The 18064-nt window shown below is 42.3% G+C and overlaps 2 protein-coding genes across 2 annotated transcripts in view; one reads left to right on the forward strand and one right to left on the reverse strand.

The window, feature by feature from the left end:
* The window catches only part of ASTN1 (astrotactin 1), a 335413-nt gene extending 331357 nt beyond the window's left edge, over window positions 1–4056 (reverse strand). Inside the window, exon 1 of the mRNA XM_021668017.2 lies at window positions 3678–4056. Coding sequence (XP_021523692.1) covers window positions 3678–3687 — 10 coding nt within the window. The 5' untranslated portion in view covers window positions 3688–4056. The remainder of the gene's footprint in view (window positions 1–3677) is intronic.
* Window positions 1–18064, forward strand: part of BRINP2 (BMP/retinoic acid inducible neural specific 2) — a 110811-nt gene that overhangs the window by 6155 nt on the left and 86592 nt on the right. The window lies entirely within an intron of this gene.

The following is an 18064-nucleotide window of genomic DNA, read 5'->3' on the forward strand; positions in this document are numbered from 1 at the left end:
AGATTATTTCGTGAAATAGCCAGGTATGGTGGTGCATGTCTGTAATCCCAGCTGCTTGGGAGACTGAGGCAGGAGAAAATTGCTTGAACTCAGGAGGCGGAGGTTGCAGTGAGCTGAGATCGCACCACTGCACTCCAGCCAGGGCAACAGAACAAGACTCTTTCTAAAAAATTATGGACCCACCACGAAGAAGATTGAGAGAAAACATAATAATTGAATTTTTAAAAAATAATTACAGATTTGAATATTATAACTCATTCATTATCATTATTGTTATTCACTGCAGTAAGTTAGATCACAACTTCAACTCACATTTGCTCATTATTCTATACTTCACAAAAGGTTTGCACAAGCCTTCTCACCTCACTCTCACAACACTTCTGTGGGGTGGTTATCATCACCATTCAAGGCTTCTCATGACCTACCCCAAATTACCTTTATTACCATATTTTCTAATCTTTCTCTATTTATTTCATTCAATCTTGCTTAATCAAACTACTCTACTTACTGTTCTTACACATTAACCATGTCACAAAGGGATTATTAGCACTCTGATTCTCAGTTTTATCATCTATAGAAGTAAAAAGTAATGCTCAATCTCTCAAAGGGTTGTTTTAAATGTTAAACAAGATGAAGTAGGTAAGGTGCCAAACATAGTTTCAGGTACATTGTAGATGCTCAACAAATGTTAAACACTCTTTCTTACTAAAGGTCTTTACTTGGACATCACCAAGATTAAAATCCAAAGCTAAACTCAGTATGTGCCACTTCACATCCCAAGCCATTCCTTTCCCCAAATTCCCCTCTTTGGTTAAAGGTACTAAAATCCACCTGATCTCCAGGGGGATAATGAAGAACTGTGTGTTGCCTGGGCTCTACTTTCTCTCAGACTGCCCCTATATGCAATGAATCCTCCAGGCTTGACAGGGTCTACCTCCTAATGATTTCTCAAAGCCATCCTCTCCTCCTCACCCCTCCTGCCACTTTCTGATGCCAGGCTCTCACCCTTCTCTCCAGCATCTTCCCAGGACTTGATCTGCGTATCTATTTTCTTGAGGGCTAGCCAATCCAGTCTCTTCCCTGCAGCCAGGATGGTCTTTCAAAATGGTAAATTTCTCTATGCTTTTCCACTTACTGTAATTCTCCAGTGACTCTACTGTCAGAATAACAAGTTGCTTAGCATGACAAACAGGAGCTCCTTCCTGAGCTGGTGCAATAGCCCCTCTGTGCATCTTTCCCACCTCCCGCTTCTCACAGCAGCCACTTCAAACGCCAGGCAGCTCCCTCAGCACTCTGGAGCCTTAGACGTCCTTGGTTGTTTTCCTGCAGAATCTTCCCCTGTCCTATTCTCTGCTTCCTGAAGGGTTACTGAGCTTCGAAACTCTGTAAATAGTATCCCTCTGTGAAGGCTTCTCTGAGACTCTGGGACAGAATTAATTGCCTCCCCCTCTAGACTCCTACACATCTTGTTCGAATTCTGTTTTTGCTCTGTACTCACCACACTATTCTGACTTGTTGATACGGCCATCTCCTGCACCAAGCAGCAGGGCTGGGATTGAGGTTCTAAGACATACTTCTCTGAAAAGATTAATTGTGTATATTGAGTATATTATTAAGAGTGTGTAGTGCTGGGTCCTATTCTTAGGCATTGAAGATTCAGCAAACAGCAACACAGATAAAAGATCTGCCCCCAAGTTGCTTCCATTCTAGACAGAAGATATGGTTATAATCATGATTATTATGCACATCGCCGATAATAGCTAACACCTTAATAGTACGTAAGTATCAAGCAGACACTGTACTGAAGTTTTACACAAACTCATTTGATCCTATAAGGTAAGTAGGTTTGTTATTTTGTAGGTGACGAATTGAAAGCCCAGAGAGGCTAAGCAACTTGCCCAAGGCCACACAGATAGTAACTAGGCGGGGCTGGCATTCTCATCAAGTTTAGACCTGGAGCCCACATTGTTTATTACTATGGTATCCAGAAAAATAACAATATAAACAAATAAATAAATAATTTCAAGTGCTGATAATGAAAAAGATAGAATATTGTCAGAGAGAGTGATTGAGCCATTGGTCAGGGAAAGTCTCTTAGAGGAAGTAACAGTCAAATTGAGGTGTAATTTGTCAACTGAGAAAAGTAGAAATTCTAGAGTTGGATCTGGGGATCTAAAGAGGAGAGAATTTTTTTCTTCCATGTAACCAAGACACTAGCTGCTGTGATGACCACCTCTCACTGCTGGAGTCACCACACTCAAGCCTGGGTGGTCTTGGGGTACAACAAATAGCCAGAATGTTCCCAAACCTATCCCATGCTAATCTACTTGTCCCTCCTTTTCTTTTGGGTTAAGACATATCTCAGAAGGTGTCCAGTATGCTGCATTCTACAAAGGTAGGAAGCATGGCACACACATACTGTCTCACACACACCTGTTTTGCTGAACCACTTTATTTCACTTCTCTCCTGTGAACAACGTGTCACTCAGAACCTTCGCGAAGTGACAGAGAGAGGCATAGCAAAAGGGCTGGGGACAACCCAGAGGCATCAGTAAAAGGGGAAAAGAAAATTATTTTTTAACAAGATGAGAAGTGAATTGGATTGGAGGGAGAAATGGGAATTTGATCAAGGAGGGGCATGCAGAAGGAGATGATTCTGAGATGCTGGCAGTGTTCTGTTTCTTGACCTGAGGGCAGATTTGCTCTACAATTTTATATCTATATACACATACATACATATATATTCACACACAGATGCACACCCCATGTGTACACATGCATGCATCTATACCTTCTGTATGAATATTTCTTACAATAAAAGGACAAATGATTTGGAGAGCAGATGAAATGGGTGGGACAAGTTCATACATATTTAATATGCTCCCAATGCCTATTTTATGATAAAACTTGGACTAGGTTCATTTTTACTTATATTATCTCATTTAATTTTGATTACAACCTTATGAAGTATTATTCCTGTTTTGCATATGGAAACTAAGGAAGGCAAAGCATAGAGGAGCAACCAGCATTCAGACGCTGGGCTCTTGCCCCTGCACCATGTCCTCTGTCTTCCACCCTGGGTGGCTCTGAGGGTCAGTGGGGTGGGTGATTTTGGGTGAGACGAACCTGGGCATCGATCTGGTCATGGTCACTTGCCCACTGTGTGACCTCAGCCATGTGTGACCTCTGTCAGCCTCAGTATCCCCACCTAATAAAATGGCTATTACACCTTATATCCACAAAAACTGTAAAGAGTAGAGTTGCACAAAAATTATAAAGTTTAAAGACAGTGATTGACAAATAGCAGAGTTGAGCGTCCCTAAGCTTGGAGGAAAAGGTTTCCCTGAATTGTACAAGGACATATTCATGGTTTTCACCTTTCAAAACAGCAGTGGAAGACTTTAATCAATAAACCCTTACCGAGAACCCCAATATATAAAGCAGATTAAATGGGAACTCTCTGGTTGGAGCAGGCCTGGGGGGTCTGGAGCTCTGCCACCTGTCTCTTCTCTTTCCTCACCCACAAGTGTTCTCAGGGGAAACTCCTTGGACCCTAAAGCTATTCAAAACACATTGATATCCGCTGCAGAAGTCCTTTAAAAAGCAAAGCTCGTGATTCATTTAAAATCACAGGTGACATATTAACATTGATTTTAAAATAGAAGACTTTCACTCACCCAGACACATCTGCGAAGTTCCGTGAGACTAGGACCAATTACTGTTGTTCTCCCTTGTTCTCAGTAATTGAAAATGCAAGGAGTTCAATGTCTTTGAATGAGCGCCTGCTGTGTGCCAGGCACTGTACTAGATGCTTAGAGTCTGCACTGTGAGATCTCTTTCAAGTCTAACAACTCTCTACGAAGTAGATACTATTATTCTTGTTTCCAAGATGAAAAAAAAAAGGGTACAGAGAGGTAAAGTCAATTACTCAGGATCTCACAGCTAGTGAATAGTGGAGTTGGGATTCAAACCCGTGTCGCAGGATGAATTAGCCAGAATTTTGCCGTCAACTCCTGCAGTCTCTTAAACAGTGGATTGGGAGGCATAGTGCCTCGCTCAAAGTTTCTTACTTTTTTCCAGTACTCCTCAGTTGTGATTGTCTTTCTTCTGTTCTCATTAGGGCACCCAGGTCTCCCAGAACGCAGGCAGCGGTCCTTCTTGCGGGGAGCCCCAGCTCAGGGAGGGCCGAGCATCAGGCCCAGCGGCAGGCAGCGGGGAGTTGGTGACTGGGGCCTGCCCGTCCCTCGCTCCGCTTCAGGCCCCATCGCGACCACGAGGCTGCCAGGGCTGCCCGGGCGGCGACTCCTGCTGGGCTGGAGTCTGGCGTCCCGGGGGGAGGGGGAGGTGGTGGGGGGAGGGACTGGGCTTACTGTAAGAGTGTGAGGTGGGGATGCAGAGGGAAGTCCTTGAAACCCCCTTGAGGCCTAGAAAAGCCTAAGCACTCGTGAGGACTGCGGGGGCGGCTAATGTCTGCCTCCCCCTCACTCGGTGTTCAGCCGTTTAGCATCAGTGCGTCGTCAGGCAGGAGCAGGGGCAGGTGGCTGACGGCCGTCGTGCCGGTGGGTGGCGGGGTCTTGGGAAGAGCCCGGGACGCGCCTCTTCTTTCTGCAATCTGCGACCTTTGAGATTTGAGCCGCGAGGGACGGACGGCAGAGCAAGGGCGGCCTCCTCCGGAAGCCTCGGGGCACTGGAGACCCCTAGAGGCGCAAAGCCGTGTTACAAGCCCCCGGCCGCGGAGGCGCAGGCGAGATTCTTGCCCCGGAGGTTGCCGAGGAGTGGCCGGTACCTCACCTGTAAGTACACTCCCTCAAGCTCGAAAGGGACAGCAGGGGACCCGTGTGTGCGTGCGCGTGTGCGGAGAAGGAGCGGGGAGGGGCAGTTACATTGCAGAAGCAATCCTGCCTAGAACTAAGCCGATTAGCCCTGGTCCGGTTCCTCCCTCCCTGCCCCACCCTTCCCATCCTGCCTTAGCTCCCCGCCTGCAGCCACTCAGCCCCTGCAGCAATCCAGAGACTTCCCTCTTTGGCAACTCCCCACCACCTCCATCAAGATAATGTCTTTCCCTCAGGGCCCTTCACACCTCTCAGTAACCTGATCAACTAATTTGTGTTAAGGTATTAATGACTAATAATGATTTAATGTGCTGCCCTCCCAATTAACACTGGAGCATTTCAAAAGAGAATTCACAGATTTTAACCCAAGTGAGACATAGTGCTTTCCCTGAGAGGAATTGTGGGCCCTTCAAAACGAACCATACAGACAGCTGCCGATTTTGTATATACGCTGCATCACTCCTGAGCTTAGCAATGTTTGGAGGCTTTATGCAGAGGCTCAAGCAGAATTTCCCAAAGAGGGATGCTCTGATCTACAATCTTTAAAGAACACACCTGTACAGCCTTAATGAAGAGAAGAAACCTGGTGCCTCAATATCGTCTCTAGAAGTTTGATGGTTTTTTGCTCACACCTGTGGCAACATAGTCATTGAGAGGAGAGGCTCAGGCATGGTGAACTTGGGTTCAAGCCTTTGGCAGACTCTGCTATGTACCATCTGTGTGATCTTGCCAAGTTACTACATTAGCCTCAGGGTGCACATCTGTGAAATGGATGTGGTACAACTCACATCACAGGCATCACAGGATTAGTTTGAGTATGAAATAAAATAATGCAGAATTAGCACTCATCAAGTCTGATACATAGAGTGCTCCATAAATGACAGTTCTTTTTCTTAATCTTAGATTTTTAAAAAATTATTTTCGCCCTGTCTCAAACTTTCAGTGCAGGGCAGCTTGCAAATACTGTATTTATTTATTATTTTAAAGCAGGGTGAAGCAATCCAGCCTTCTAGGCGTGGTTGGTTTGGTAATGAACTAGATTTCTTTCCAGGTGATGGCACTGTATGAGCTTTTTCTTTCTTTTTTTTTTTTTTTTCTTTTTCTGCTTGGTTTCTTTAAATGTATCTCACAAATGCAGTGAGCAAAATGGATTTGGCAGTGACTTAAAAAGACTTACTGTATTTTGGAAAAAAAAAAAGCCACAACAAAAACTGGTTTGTTTTTGTGATATATAGTTCATGTGATATGACAAAAATCCATTTTTATGCTTAGGAAAATTGGCTAATTTTAAAACAGTTGACACATGCCATATGCATATAGAGTAATGATGGATTTTGCTCAGGCAAACAACAGAAGAACACAGGGCCAGCAATAACTTTGTTAGGGCTTTAGTTGGTTAAATTCTTATTTGATGAGCAGAACTGCCCCATGTAGGAGAGGAGAGTGACAGGAAAAATGGACTCATCATGGCTTCAGGTGATCATAGAGACCCTAAGCTTAGGACACAGACACTGTATTTTCATTAAATCAGTGAGAAGAGACTTGGGAATGTACCAGTGTAACAAGTTTATGTTCAAGAAAGTGAACAGTTTATGAAGATATTTTCTGGATAAAAGGTGTGGATGGTGCAAAGGATACTGAATTGGTGAGCCACCATGTTAAACTTTCCCTGGTCATTCCTCCTGTTGGAGACATGAATAATTTTTGAACTTCAAATACGGTTTATAATGTGCTTTGGGTTCCTCTGGTTTACAGTTCTGCATAAATCACACTGAAAAGGGAATCCCACATATTTTTGATTACTGCTGTTTAGGGAAAAGAGGCTGCACATGAAAGTAAGACACTACAAAGATGGCACATTCAATGAGAAATAATTATGAAAAGCTTAAGAAAGAGACAAGTGCTCTATTATCTTGATGTCCTTCCACTTTCAGCTCCCCATACTCATAGAGATACCCAGCTCCTTACAGGCCGATGGTATGCAATCTACTTGATTCAAAAAAGCTTTTGGCTTTTATTTTATGTTACTTTATTTCTTTCAAGGCATGATTTAATTAGTGACTGCAGAGGGAAAAAGCTGAACAGCTTAGAGGAGGTTTATGGTTAGGTCTGTAGGACTCAGCAATTTGACATTCTAATCCTGTTATTTCTCACCTTTAACTGAACAGAGTCAGCAGGGTTTTTCCCCCATAATTCATTCCGGTATTAGGTTTCCCCTCCTCTTACTCTTCACTCTCATCCTTTGCTTCATCTGATTTTGTGTGGATGTGGTTCCCTATTACATGGTTCTCCCCAACTCTCAGGATAGCAAAAAACAAACAAAACCAATATCTTGGTGGCTCATTCATGACCAGGCCATCTATAAAATAAATTCCTTCTCTCCCTACTTTAATTCCTAGAATGAATCATCTGTCTCTCATGTGAACCTGACTGCTAAGATGACTGCAGTCAAGGTCCTACAATGATGCTAACACAAGAGGCCAAGTAGTGTGTCTACTTTTTTTTAGATTATAAACTATAAACATTTTGAAGACAGAATCTGAGTCTTTTTAAAAAATCATTTTTTCCCAGCTCCCTGGCCCAATACCGAAGACAGGGAAGATTTTTACATTTAAAATCTTTTTGCAATTAAAAATAAAATAGCAAAAACCCCGATACCTCATCATCTACCCTACCACAGCCATTTTCATTAAGATATGGGTTACTAGAAAGTTAACAAGAAGTTTTCCTATTAAGGATATTTAGTATTCAGGATTCCAAATGTATACAATTGTGAAATTAGGCATGTGTTTCTTTAAGGCAGTGATTCTCAAAATGCAATGTGCACCTGGGGAGCTTGTTAAAATGCAGAATCCCCAGCCCCTCCTCCAGAGAATCTGATTCTGGAGGTCTTGTGTGAGATTCAGAAAACTGCATCTTAACAAGCAGATGATACGCAAACCACACTTTGAGAAATACCATTTTAAGGCAATCCATATGAAATGTTACCCATACTCAGTTTGGTAGAATATTAATGTTGCTTAAGTGGTTAGTGGTTGTCATGTTGGAAAAAAAGATTCTGTGATTAGAAAAGTTGAAGAACGTGTCCTCCTTGGCACCAATCCCCTCGTATGCACTCAGAGGTTCACAATGCACTTATCACGTTAGAGGGGTCTGAGGTCTACAATAAAGAAACGTGTGTTATCTTTGTTTAGCCAAGTATTTCCAGTATATCTTGACCTTAAAACTTTTTTTCATCTTCTTGCCAAACACCTATATTTCCATGAATTTGTTATGGAAAGTACTGCCGTGGGGGGAAGGAACCACTTCCAGGAAAAGGGTGATATTACAGCCCAGCCGTATTATCTCTATTAAATTTCCAAAGGAGAGAATGAACAAAGTGCATGCAGAGTTGGAGGGAAATCAATAACCATGTGGGATATCTTACAGCCTGGAGAAGTATTTCTTAACATAATCATTATTTATCGAGCATTTAATATTTATCAGGCACTAGTTCATGTTTTTAATATGCATTAACTCATTTAATTCTCAGAACAATCCTATGAATCAGATACTTTTATTATTCCCATTTTACTGAAGAGGAAACTGAGACACTGAAAGGCTCATAATTCCTTAAAGATCACAAAAGTAGGAAGCGACAGTGGAATTTGAACCCAGGCAGTCTGCCTGGAGAGGCTGCCCTGTTCACAGCTCTATCCGACAGCCTCTCCTTTAGTAGCAGCATTCTGGAAATTACTGCCAGTGAGGAATGAGCTCCCATCAGACATAACCTGTTCGGGAGCCATGCTGTTTCAGTGCTGCAGGATACTCCTCTATACATGAGGGCCTGTGATCATTGCCCTTTATTCATCAGATAATTTATTATAATGACTGCCTGAACCTCTGAAAGATTTTGCTGTACTTAAACACAAAATATGCTTAGCAAAACAACCTGACAAGGATGATTCATGGATAGCAATTAAGTGCAGAATCCTGTGCCTAGCACATCCCAAATTGGGTTGAAGATCTGGCCATCCTGCGGACACCTTGATATGGAATACTGTAGGCTGGCCCTTGTCACTCCACCCCACTCTCAACCCTCTCATTGTTCCTGGGCACAGGAGGTGTCCCTGAAGGGGCAAGCACAATGGATGATACAGTTCCAATTTTGGCTTTTGGCAAGTTGCTTCACCTCTATGCCCCTTAGTTTCCTAATCATAATACAAAGAAAAAAAAAGGAGGGGAGGATAGACTAATGGTAACCATTAGGTTGGTGCAAAAGTAATTGTGATTTTTTGCTGTTGAAAGTAAAGGCAAAAACTGCAAATACTTTTGCACCAATCTAAAACATTGTTGGAAGCCCTATATATACATATGGTTTATTCCAGTGTTTGGCACAGGGCGGTGTTTGGCTTCTTGTGCTGTCAGGTCCTGAGGGTGAGATCACTCCTTGTCAGTGCCTTTGAAGGTATTAACGTAGAGGTAATGGAGGTCAAAGTTAGGACCCTGGAAAGTGAGAGGAAATTGAAGAATAAAACTCTTGGCTTCCAGATCCTGGATCTCTTCCAAAATGCATGGGGGATATGGGTCACTGGGCCTTATAATCCAACCAGGATTCCTGGTTACTTTAATTTCCTCCTTTGTAAAAATATGAATAATACTAGTTGTAGGCGTATCCCACTGGGAACATTGCATCTTCTTCGTCAACAAATGCTGGAGAAGTATCACATGACACTGAGGGAGCATTTCTCAAAGAACCAACACATTCCAGGCATCATTTCAGACAGTCCTCAAATAGGAACTAAACAATATGCCCCTTTTAATGGCGATTTAGGCAAGTTCGTTCTTGGCCTGAGATTATACAAGTGGGAGGGGCAGAGTCCAAACCTAAGTCAGATCTGTCTGACCCAAACTGCCAATTCTTCCTCTCAGCCACTTAGAAAAGATCTGAGGAGGGGAAGTGGCAGGAGGGACAACTGAGGTCTGGCTCTGCAGTGATAGATACTTAGAGAGAACCATTTCAAAGTCTGTCAAGATCTTTGGAAAATCAGCCTTCCCAGTGCCTTTTCCCCTTCTACCTCAAATTCTGTGGCTTCTCTAACTCAGCTCTTTCCTATGCTTGTATGTGGTTCCCCGTTCCCCGCCTGCCACACCTAACAGAAAATGCTTATGGCACATCCAGGCTGGCTGGCTTATCATCAGCCGCCAGTCCCAGAGCATAAATTGAGCTATCTGGTCTTGGTCCTTGGTCTTTATCCTTGGCTACTTTATGAACTTGTTCCTCTGGACCCAGACCTTTTGGCAATGATGAAGAAGAGCAGAAGTTTTTATCTTCCCAAACTAAGCTGATTCACTTGCTAAAATGGATCCTTCTTATGCCATTTTCCTTTGACTCAGACCTCACACATCCTGAGGGCAGGGTCAGGCACAAAGTGAGGACAGAGCCTTGCAGCTTCTGCAGCTTAATATGAAGCCTGAGGATCAGCTTGCAAGAAGGAGGAGAAGGGGGCATTTAACCGAAGCAGGCCTCGTGAAGGCCTCTCAATCACTCAGGTGTATTGACTTCCATCCACTCCTGTTCTGCTCTTAAACAGTGAATGTTCTATTCCACTTATTTGATTATATAGCAGGTAGTTAGGACTATGAGCTCTCAAAACCAGGTTGGCCACGGATTCATCATTGCTGGTTGAAGCTAAGTGATAGGTACAGAGGAGTTCACCATATGATTTTTTTCTATTTTTGTATATGTTTGGAAATGTTCTATAATTTAAAAGATTAAAAAACAATCCATGGATTCTGGAGTGAGAGAGTCTTGAGCTAAAATTCCAGCACAACTGTTTTCTTGCTGTGTTACCTAGGGTCAAAGATTTAAATTTTCTGAGCCTCTGTTTTCTTATCAATAAAGTCGAGATAATATCTATCTCAAAGTATTATTGTGGAAATTAAATGAAATAGTGAAACAAGCTATGCACAGCGACTGGCCCATAATTGCTTGATAAATAACAACTATCATTCTTGCTGTTATTATTGTTATCTGTCTAGTTAGCACCATTTTGTGACTTCCTTACAGCAGGTACTGTAACTTACTCAGCTTCATATTCATTCCATCTAGTTCAATTTCAAGCTCATATAACAAGAATAACAAATATTTATTGAGTTCTTTCGAGGTGCCAGGCACTTTCTAAGCGTCAGGGAAAGAGCAGTAATAAAGCAGACAGAAAATAGAATCCCTGCCCTTGTGAAGCCTATGTTTTGGTTGCCAAAGACAAACAATAAACAAAAAATAATAATTAATGAGTTGTATTTGTTGTTAGAAGGCGGTAAGTTCAATGGAAAAAAATATATGTAGCAAAGAAGATTAGAGCCCTGGAGAAGGGTTGCAGGATTCATTAAATGGGGTGATCAGGATGGACCTCAAGGAAGAGGTGACATTTAAGCAAAGACTAGAGGACGAAGGTGGGAGGATGAGCCATGTAGATAACTAGAGAATTTCCATACAGTGGAAAATTAATACATTTTTTTCTAGTAACTGCCCCGTGATACTCTTTGATATCTGTTTCACTCTTATATTACTTCAGCTTTTGAGGTATGTGTGTTTTTTCCTACGGTAGGCTTCTTGAGAACTTAGAGCATATTACACTTGACATTTTTGTTCATTCACAGAGCTCCCTACTCAGTAATATGCGTAGGTTAAAAACTCAGTAATTGTTTATAGAAAATAAGCCCACACCTATCTTTCCTGAGAGTTTTTTTTTTTTTTTTTAAAAAGCAGAAACTGCAGTGTATAGGTTTATAGTAAAACTCACCCTATCCACCCATACCTTTGTAAAACACTCACATTTTCTAAGTTTCATTCACTTGATATTTTCAAGTTAACTCAAGACAAGGTACGCAGTAATAGCAGAGAAATCGGTAGTTCAGGAGGATTCTTGGAGAGGTAAAGAAGGCCGGGATACAGGAAGATGAGGGAGAGACACACTTAATGTCTTTAATGCAGTCCTAACTATGACAAAATGTTTTAAAGATCTTAATGCAATTAAGACTTGTGATTATACATTGTATTATCTTAATTGAAAGCAATAGTTTCCGTTTGATTCTGAAAACCCAAATGACCAAGGAAGTAAGATTGGATTCTGAAAACCCAAGGACCATGTTAATAAAGGAAGCTGAATAAATAGGTACTTGGGATTTTCTTTCTTTTTCTTTTTATTTTTTGGAGACAGAGTCTCACTCTGTCACCCAGGCTGGAGTGCAGTGGCCAGATCTCGGCGTATTGCAACTTCCGCCTCCCGGGTTCAAGCGATTCTCCTGCCTCAGCCTCCTGGGATTTTCTTATGATGCAGTTTGTAAGATTTTCTGCCATGGAGTCATTTGATAGGTAAGACTTGTTTGTTAACAAGGTTCACTTGGTAACTGGTACCTTCAGTGACCAAACCTCCCAGAATAGGGTTCAGGATGGCCCTGCCTCTGGCCAAGCCTCTGTCCATAGTGAATGTTGTAGAGAGGTGACAGAATGAATCATTTGATCACTGTCACTCTCTTCCAGAAAAGGGCCATAGCCAACAATGGTAACTTACCGGTAGGCTGGTCATTTACCTTTAGGCTTCTTACAGATCCGAACAATCAGAGTTACTAATCTGTTCTGAACATAGACTAAACCCTGTCTGGAGCTAAGACATCTTTTGATCTTTTACCTCCAGCAATATAAATACTTCTCAACTTGGGAACTAGGTAACATTGATTATTACTTTAAACAGAGGCCTCTACAGTGAGATGTTTTGTCCTCATAGAGCCTGATGGAGTAACACGTGTGCAGCTGCCACTCTCCAGAGAGACTGTCACTAAAGCAGGTTGTCTATCTCCTCTCTTCTAAGGCAATCTCATGAATAAACCATCTTAATGTTAAGTCATGTGCATAAATAATTTAAAATTGGCTTGCAAGCAAAAAGGAAAGGGGAGTATGTGGGACACTGATCATACCATCAGTGTGCTCTCAGCCAAGACTGAGGAGGGTCCATGGAGCTTGGTAACAGGTGGTGCATCTGTAAGTTTCAACTGAACAGAAATTCCCTTACATCTCATTGTCCTCCTTTCTGGAACTCAGTTAACAATGGACAAGGCCTGATAAAATTCCAGCTTCCTCAGACTATCCCCATCTTTTCTTTTCTGCTAGGCTGACTCCAGACTAGAATGACAGGCAAGTTGCCTTCAGAAGTAAATATAAATCCCTAACTCCTTATATGGGGGAACCCTCCGTAAATCTCTCCAATCTTTCAGCTGAGAGGCTGCAAAAACTCTATGGGGAGGAACTCTCTCCTCTTGTTTCTGAACCTGTCTCTCTCCTCACTCACTTTTTCTCACTAGGCTGGAGTTATGTGACATTTAAAACATGTCCTTTCAAGACTATTTACCCATCTGTCCCCTAGAGCAGTCCCTATCCCTCAATCTTGCTCTCTTCCACATATATTTCAAGTTTAGCTCTTTCTGCTTATGTCACACTTCTCTGCAATCTCTTTCTCTTGTTCTTTGTCAGCCAGCAGAAATCTCCCTCTTCCCATCTCCGAAACAGCCTACGTACCATCTGTTGAGGTTGGCAGTCTCCCATTCTCTCCTCTCCTTGTTCCCCTGGTGGGAGTAAGTAAAGGGGGAGTTAGAGCCCTCTTTGGAGCAGCTATAGGCAAACTGGACCCTTCTGATAGTTCTTCAAGAATGGACCTTTGTTTCACAGGACAGGAAGTGAGTGTTGGGTCCCAGTCTGTCTGCTTGGATTCAGGCAAAGTGATGTGCAATCGGGTATGGCTAAGAGAACAGAATTCAGGGTCAGATTGCCTGGTTTCAGTTCTGGGTTTCATTAGTTGTGATTGTGGGTGAGTCATTTTAACAGATCTAAGCCTCTTCATTTAGAGACTGTAGATGATCTTTGTGTATCTCCCTCACAGGGTTATGGTGAGGACTAGTAAGACAATTTAGGGCTTAGCACAGTTGCTTGGTCTATAAATGTGAGCCCTTATTATTACATCATCCTAAACCAATGCACAAAGACCGATATTTCCCTCAATAGTCAAGAGAAATACCCCAACACATTCATATTGCAAAGGGCCCTGGCTGTGTCATCAACTCTCCAGAGAGAGTATGATGTCTTTATTGGCTTCTCAACCACAGAGGTAGTTTACACACCTAGGATCTCAGTGCTAAAAAGCACTATCTAACTGAGTAAGTGGCGATTTGCACATAGAGCATTTCTGAGGCTAAATTTCAGAGGGCAGTTCAGTCTTGGTTTGGGAATGCTTTTTAATGACAAGCTCTGTTATCCAGTGCTCTTCCTCTGGGAAATCCATTGCTTAATACATCTCAAGCTAAACTGCATAAGACTCCAGAGAATATGAGAATGAGAACAAACTGCAGTAGCCCTTGGGGAGATAGGACTTAATGGCCTCACAGTCCCTTTCTTTTTTGTTTTTTCTTTTTTTTCGAGATAGAGTCTCGCCCTGTTGCCCGGGCTGGAATGCAGTGGCACAATCTCGGCTCACTGCAACCTCCACCTCCTGGGTTCAAACGATTCTCCTGCCTCAGCCTCCTGAGTAGCTGGGACTACAGGCACACACCACTATGCCTGGCTAGTTTTTTGTATCTTTAATAGAGATGGGATTTTGCAATGTTGGCCAGGCTGGTCTCGATCTCCTGACCTCTTGATCTACCTGCCTTGGCCTCCCAAGGTGTGAGGAGTACAGGGCTGAGCTACCGCACCTAGCCCTGGCAGTCCCTTCCTAAATTTGGTTCATTTGATTCATGTGTCTTTTACCTCTAATGTGTGCAGAAGGGACTTAGACTGGAAACCCAATAATGTGCAGTTCTCCAACTACAGATTTTTAAGCTAGAAATGTACAATGAATAGTCCTTACAAAGAAAAGATCTATTTCTATGTTATATAAAATATGTATTTCTTCTTGTGTTTTCTTTAATACATACCTTGATTTAACCTCACATTAAAAATAAAAGAATACAATGAAAGACTATATTTCTTTCAAATAGGTTTAGAAGTGGCATCAATCAATTGGAATAATGAAAATAATGGGAAACATCTTAAGTGTGGGATTCATGTTCACAGTGGAAAGATTATTCCAATAATTGCTCTGCTATGAGCAGACATAATAGGGGTCTCCTGTAAACCTAATTTCCTCTCATTACTTCTCATCTTCAGTGGTGAATCTTCATCAGTCTCCTAAAATTAAGAGCTAAGTTCTGATTTGAATCTCCTTTAACAAGAAAAATGTTGACTTTTTGTGGTAGAGATAAGAGACATGGGTTTTTTAGTTGATGGCCCACTGCATGTCGCATCGTGTTTCTCAGTGTACCAGAGCATGCTGACTTCTGCTGTAGATGAATGGGCCTGGGAATTATCAAAGGATTAGTCTAAGAAGGAAATGATTTACACAAGTATAGGTGTGAGACTGGAGAGACCACTGTGAAAGCTGTTTGGTCTCCAACTCAGCCTAACTTACTTTTTTCCCTTCCCACTGCCTGGATCTGTGCATATATGTTGGTTTGTGGAGAGGAAATGAGCCCGTCCTGGCTCTAGTCTTATTAAGAATATCACTCATCTCCCTGGTACAGCTGAGTTTCAACTTTTATTACTACCAATGACCAATGGCCAGACCTTAAGCTCAATTTTGGATTATTTATAGTGGTGAGTGAGAACCTGAATAAATGTAACTCACAGAACACTTAAAACTTATTTTAGGCCGGGCGCGGTGGCTCAAGCCTGTAATCCCAGCACTTTGGGAGGCCGAGGCGGGTGGATCACGAGGTCAAGAGATCAAGACCATCCTGGTCAACACGGTGAAACCCCGTCTCTACTAAAAATACAAAAATTAGCTGGGCACGGTGGCGCGTGCCTGTAATCCCAGCTACTCAGGAGGCTGAGGCAGGAGAATTGCCTGAACCCAGGAGGCGGAGGTTGCGGTGAGCCGAGATCGCGCCATTGCACTCCAGCCTGGGTAACAAGAGCGAAACTCCGTCTCAAAAAAAAAAAACAAAAAAAAACAACTTATTTTACCCAACCCTTTCTACAAATATCTCATTAGAGCAATGAACAAAGGCAAAATTAAGTTTTATCCTGCTCTGCCAATATGCTGAAATGAATACACAGTCAGATAGTTGAAAACTGTTGGCCAGTTAAGAAGCCAATATCTCAAATAACTAAAACACAGACTAGATTAAGGAGTGATCTAAGATTGAGTAGCACAAGAATAAGTAAAATTTGACTGAGGTAGGAGCCAGCCTGCAGTGTATGGTGAATCCATTACATTGGACATAAGGACCCCACAATAGCAAACCACTACCCATGTGGGGTAAAGGAACCACAGAGAAGTAAACCCACCTTGGCCGTAAAGCATAAACTGCTTATGGATTCAGTCTTGTGTCCACAGGCAGTGTGGTAAAAACTGGGGCTGTTTCTTCTCCCTTTCTATCTGTTTTAATGATGACGATCTCATTACAAACCTTTTGTTTCACCTACCCTACAGTCTAAGCCATGAGCGTGTGATGATGAAAGGAAGAATCCAAAGCTCCCAATAGCACTGTCATGTTTCCAAACAGTTTTGATCAGCAATAATAAATGCCTGTATCTGAGCAATTGCAAGCTATTTCTTAGGCTGTGAGGGGGAGGGACTAGAGAGACAATTAGACAAAAATCATCTGTGTTATCTTATTGAAAGCAAATGTGTGCCTTATGTTAACGGCATTTATAGGATCCAAAGAGGTAATACTAATGGAATTATAGGGGATGTGGCCAGGAATGCCCAACAGGCGTCTGTGGTAATTCAATTAGGAGAGCCTTCAGGAATTATATAATTGCATGAAATTTTTAGTTTCCCCCTCATTGAGTGATTTTACAAAATTTGTATCTGTCTCTCAGCATGGAGAAGGGAATAGAAGAGTGCCGTTTCTTGAACTTGAGCCATGCCACTAAAGCATTCCTCAGGTAGAATTTAACAGAGAAAACCCTGCTATGTCCAGCACGTGCCCACACTGCAGGCTGAGGTCTTTACAGTAGGCATTGGGACATTTATAGAATTGTATGGTTCTGTGCTTGTCTTTCCCGTCACATTGTGAAGCTCTGTTTAAAAAGGCTGTTGGGTGAGGTGCAGTGCCTCACACTGTAATCCCAGCACTTTGGGAGGCCGAGGTGGGTGGATCATGAGGTCAGGAGATCAAGACCATCCTGGTCAACATGGTGAAACTCTGTCTCTACTGACAATACAAAAATCAGCTGGGCGTGGTGGCAAGCGCCTGTAGTCCCAGTTACTCGGGAGGCTGAGGCAGAAGAGTCGTTTGAACCAGGGAGGCAGAGGTTGCAGTGAGCCGAGATAGTGCCACTGCACTCCAGCCTGGCAAGAGAACGAGACTCCATCTCAAAAAAAAAAAAAGGCTGTTGGTGTTGGGAAGAAACCCAGCTATGATCTGTTCCAATCTTCTCATTTTATTCAGGAGGGAGCAAAAGCTCAGGGGAATAACTTGTTTAGGAGGGTGACTTCCTCAAGGTCACTGAACTAGTTCTTGAGAAAAGTGGCAAGTAGCAACTGGAACGCAGTTCCCATTCTTTCCAATCCATGGCCCTGGACTGTTACATTGTTGCAATGGAAATGCTGGTATTAGTGCTAGACAGACACTGACACACAAAGATGCTAATGTCTCTGAGATGTTTGGCTGTATTTCTTATAGTTTGTATCATGTAGGAAGGAACAAGAGTGAAATTCTGTATCTCCTGTCATTATTCAGTAGGAGAGATTATGGGAGGCTTTTTGTTTTCTGTTTTTCTCAATAACATTTTTAAAGCAACTTGTAGGAAGACAAATTTTCTATTCCAACACCTTAAAAATCTTTTCACATGACATGATCTTAGTCCTGGTTCCTTCCACGAACAGGATATTTCACTCTGCCATTGTTTTGTTATCCATCATCCAAGCAGGATAGATAATGAAGTTCTTTCTGCCAAGCAAATATTTCTGAGAACCTGGGTCCAGACGAGGACACTGGACTGTATTTTGGACTCTGCCTGAAAAGGACATCCATGTTTTAAATGGACAGGATCACAAAGATGAGAAATGTTTATTTGCCTGGTATCAGGAATGGGAATGAGATGCATTCTTAATTTGCAGGCAAAACCTTGTGTCTAACCATTTAGTGTATCAAATCTCCTTCTATCCCCTTTTGATTTTAATAAGCCTTCATTTTTTTCCCTCTCTCCTGAA

The sequence above is a fragment of the Aotus nancymaae genome, unplaced genomic scaffold (assembly GCF_030222135.1).
Source record: "Aotus nancymaae isolate 86718 unplaced genomic scaffold, 86718_ANA_hifiasm-v0.15.2.pri h1tg000108l, whole genome shotgun sequence".
Classification (NCBI taxonomy): Eukaryota; Metazoa; Chordata; class Mammalia; order Primates; family Aotidae; genus Aotus; species Aotus nancymaae.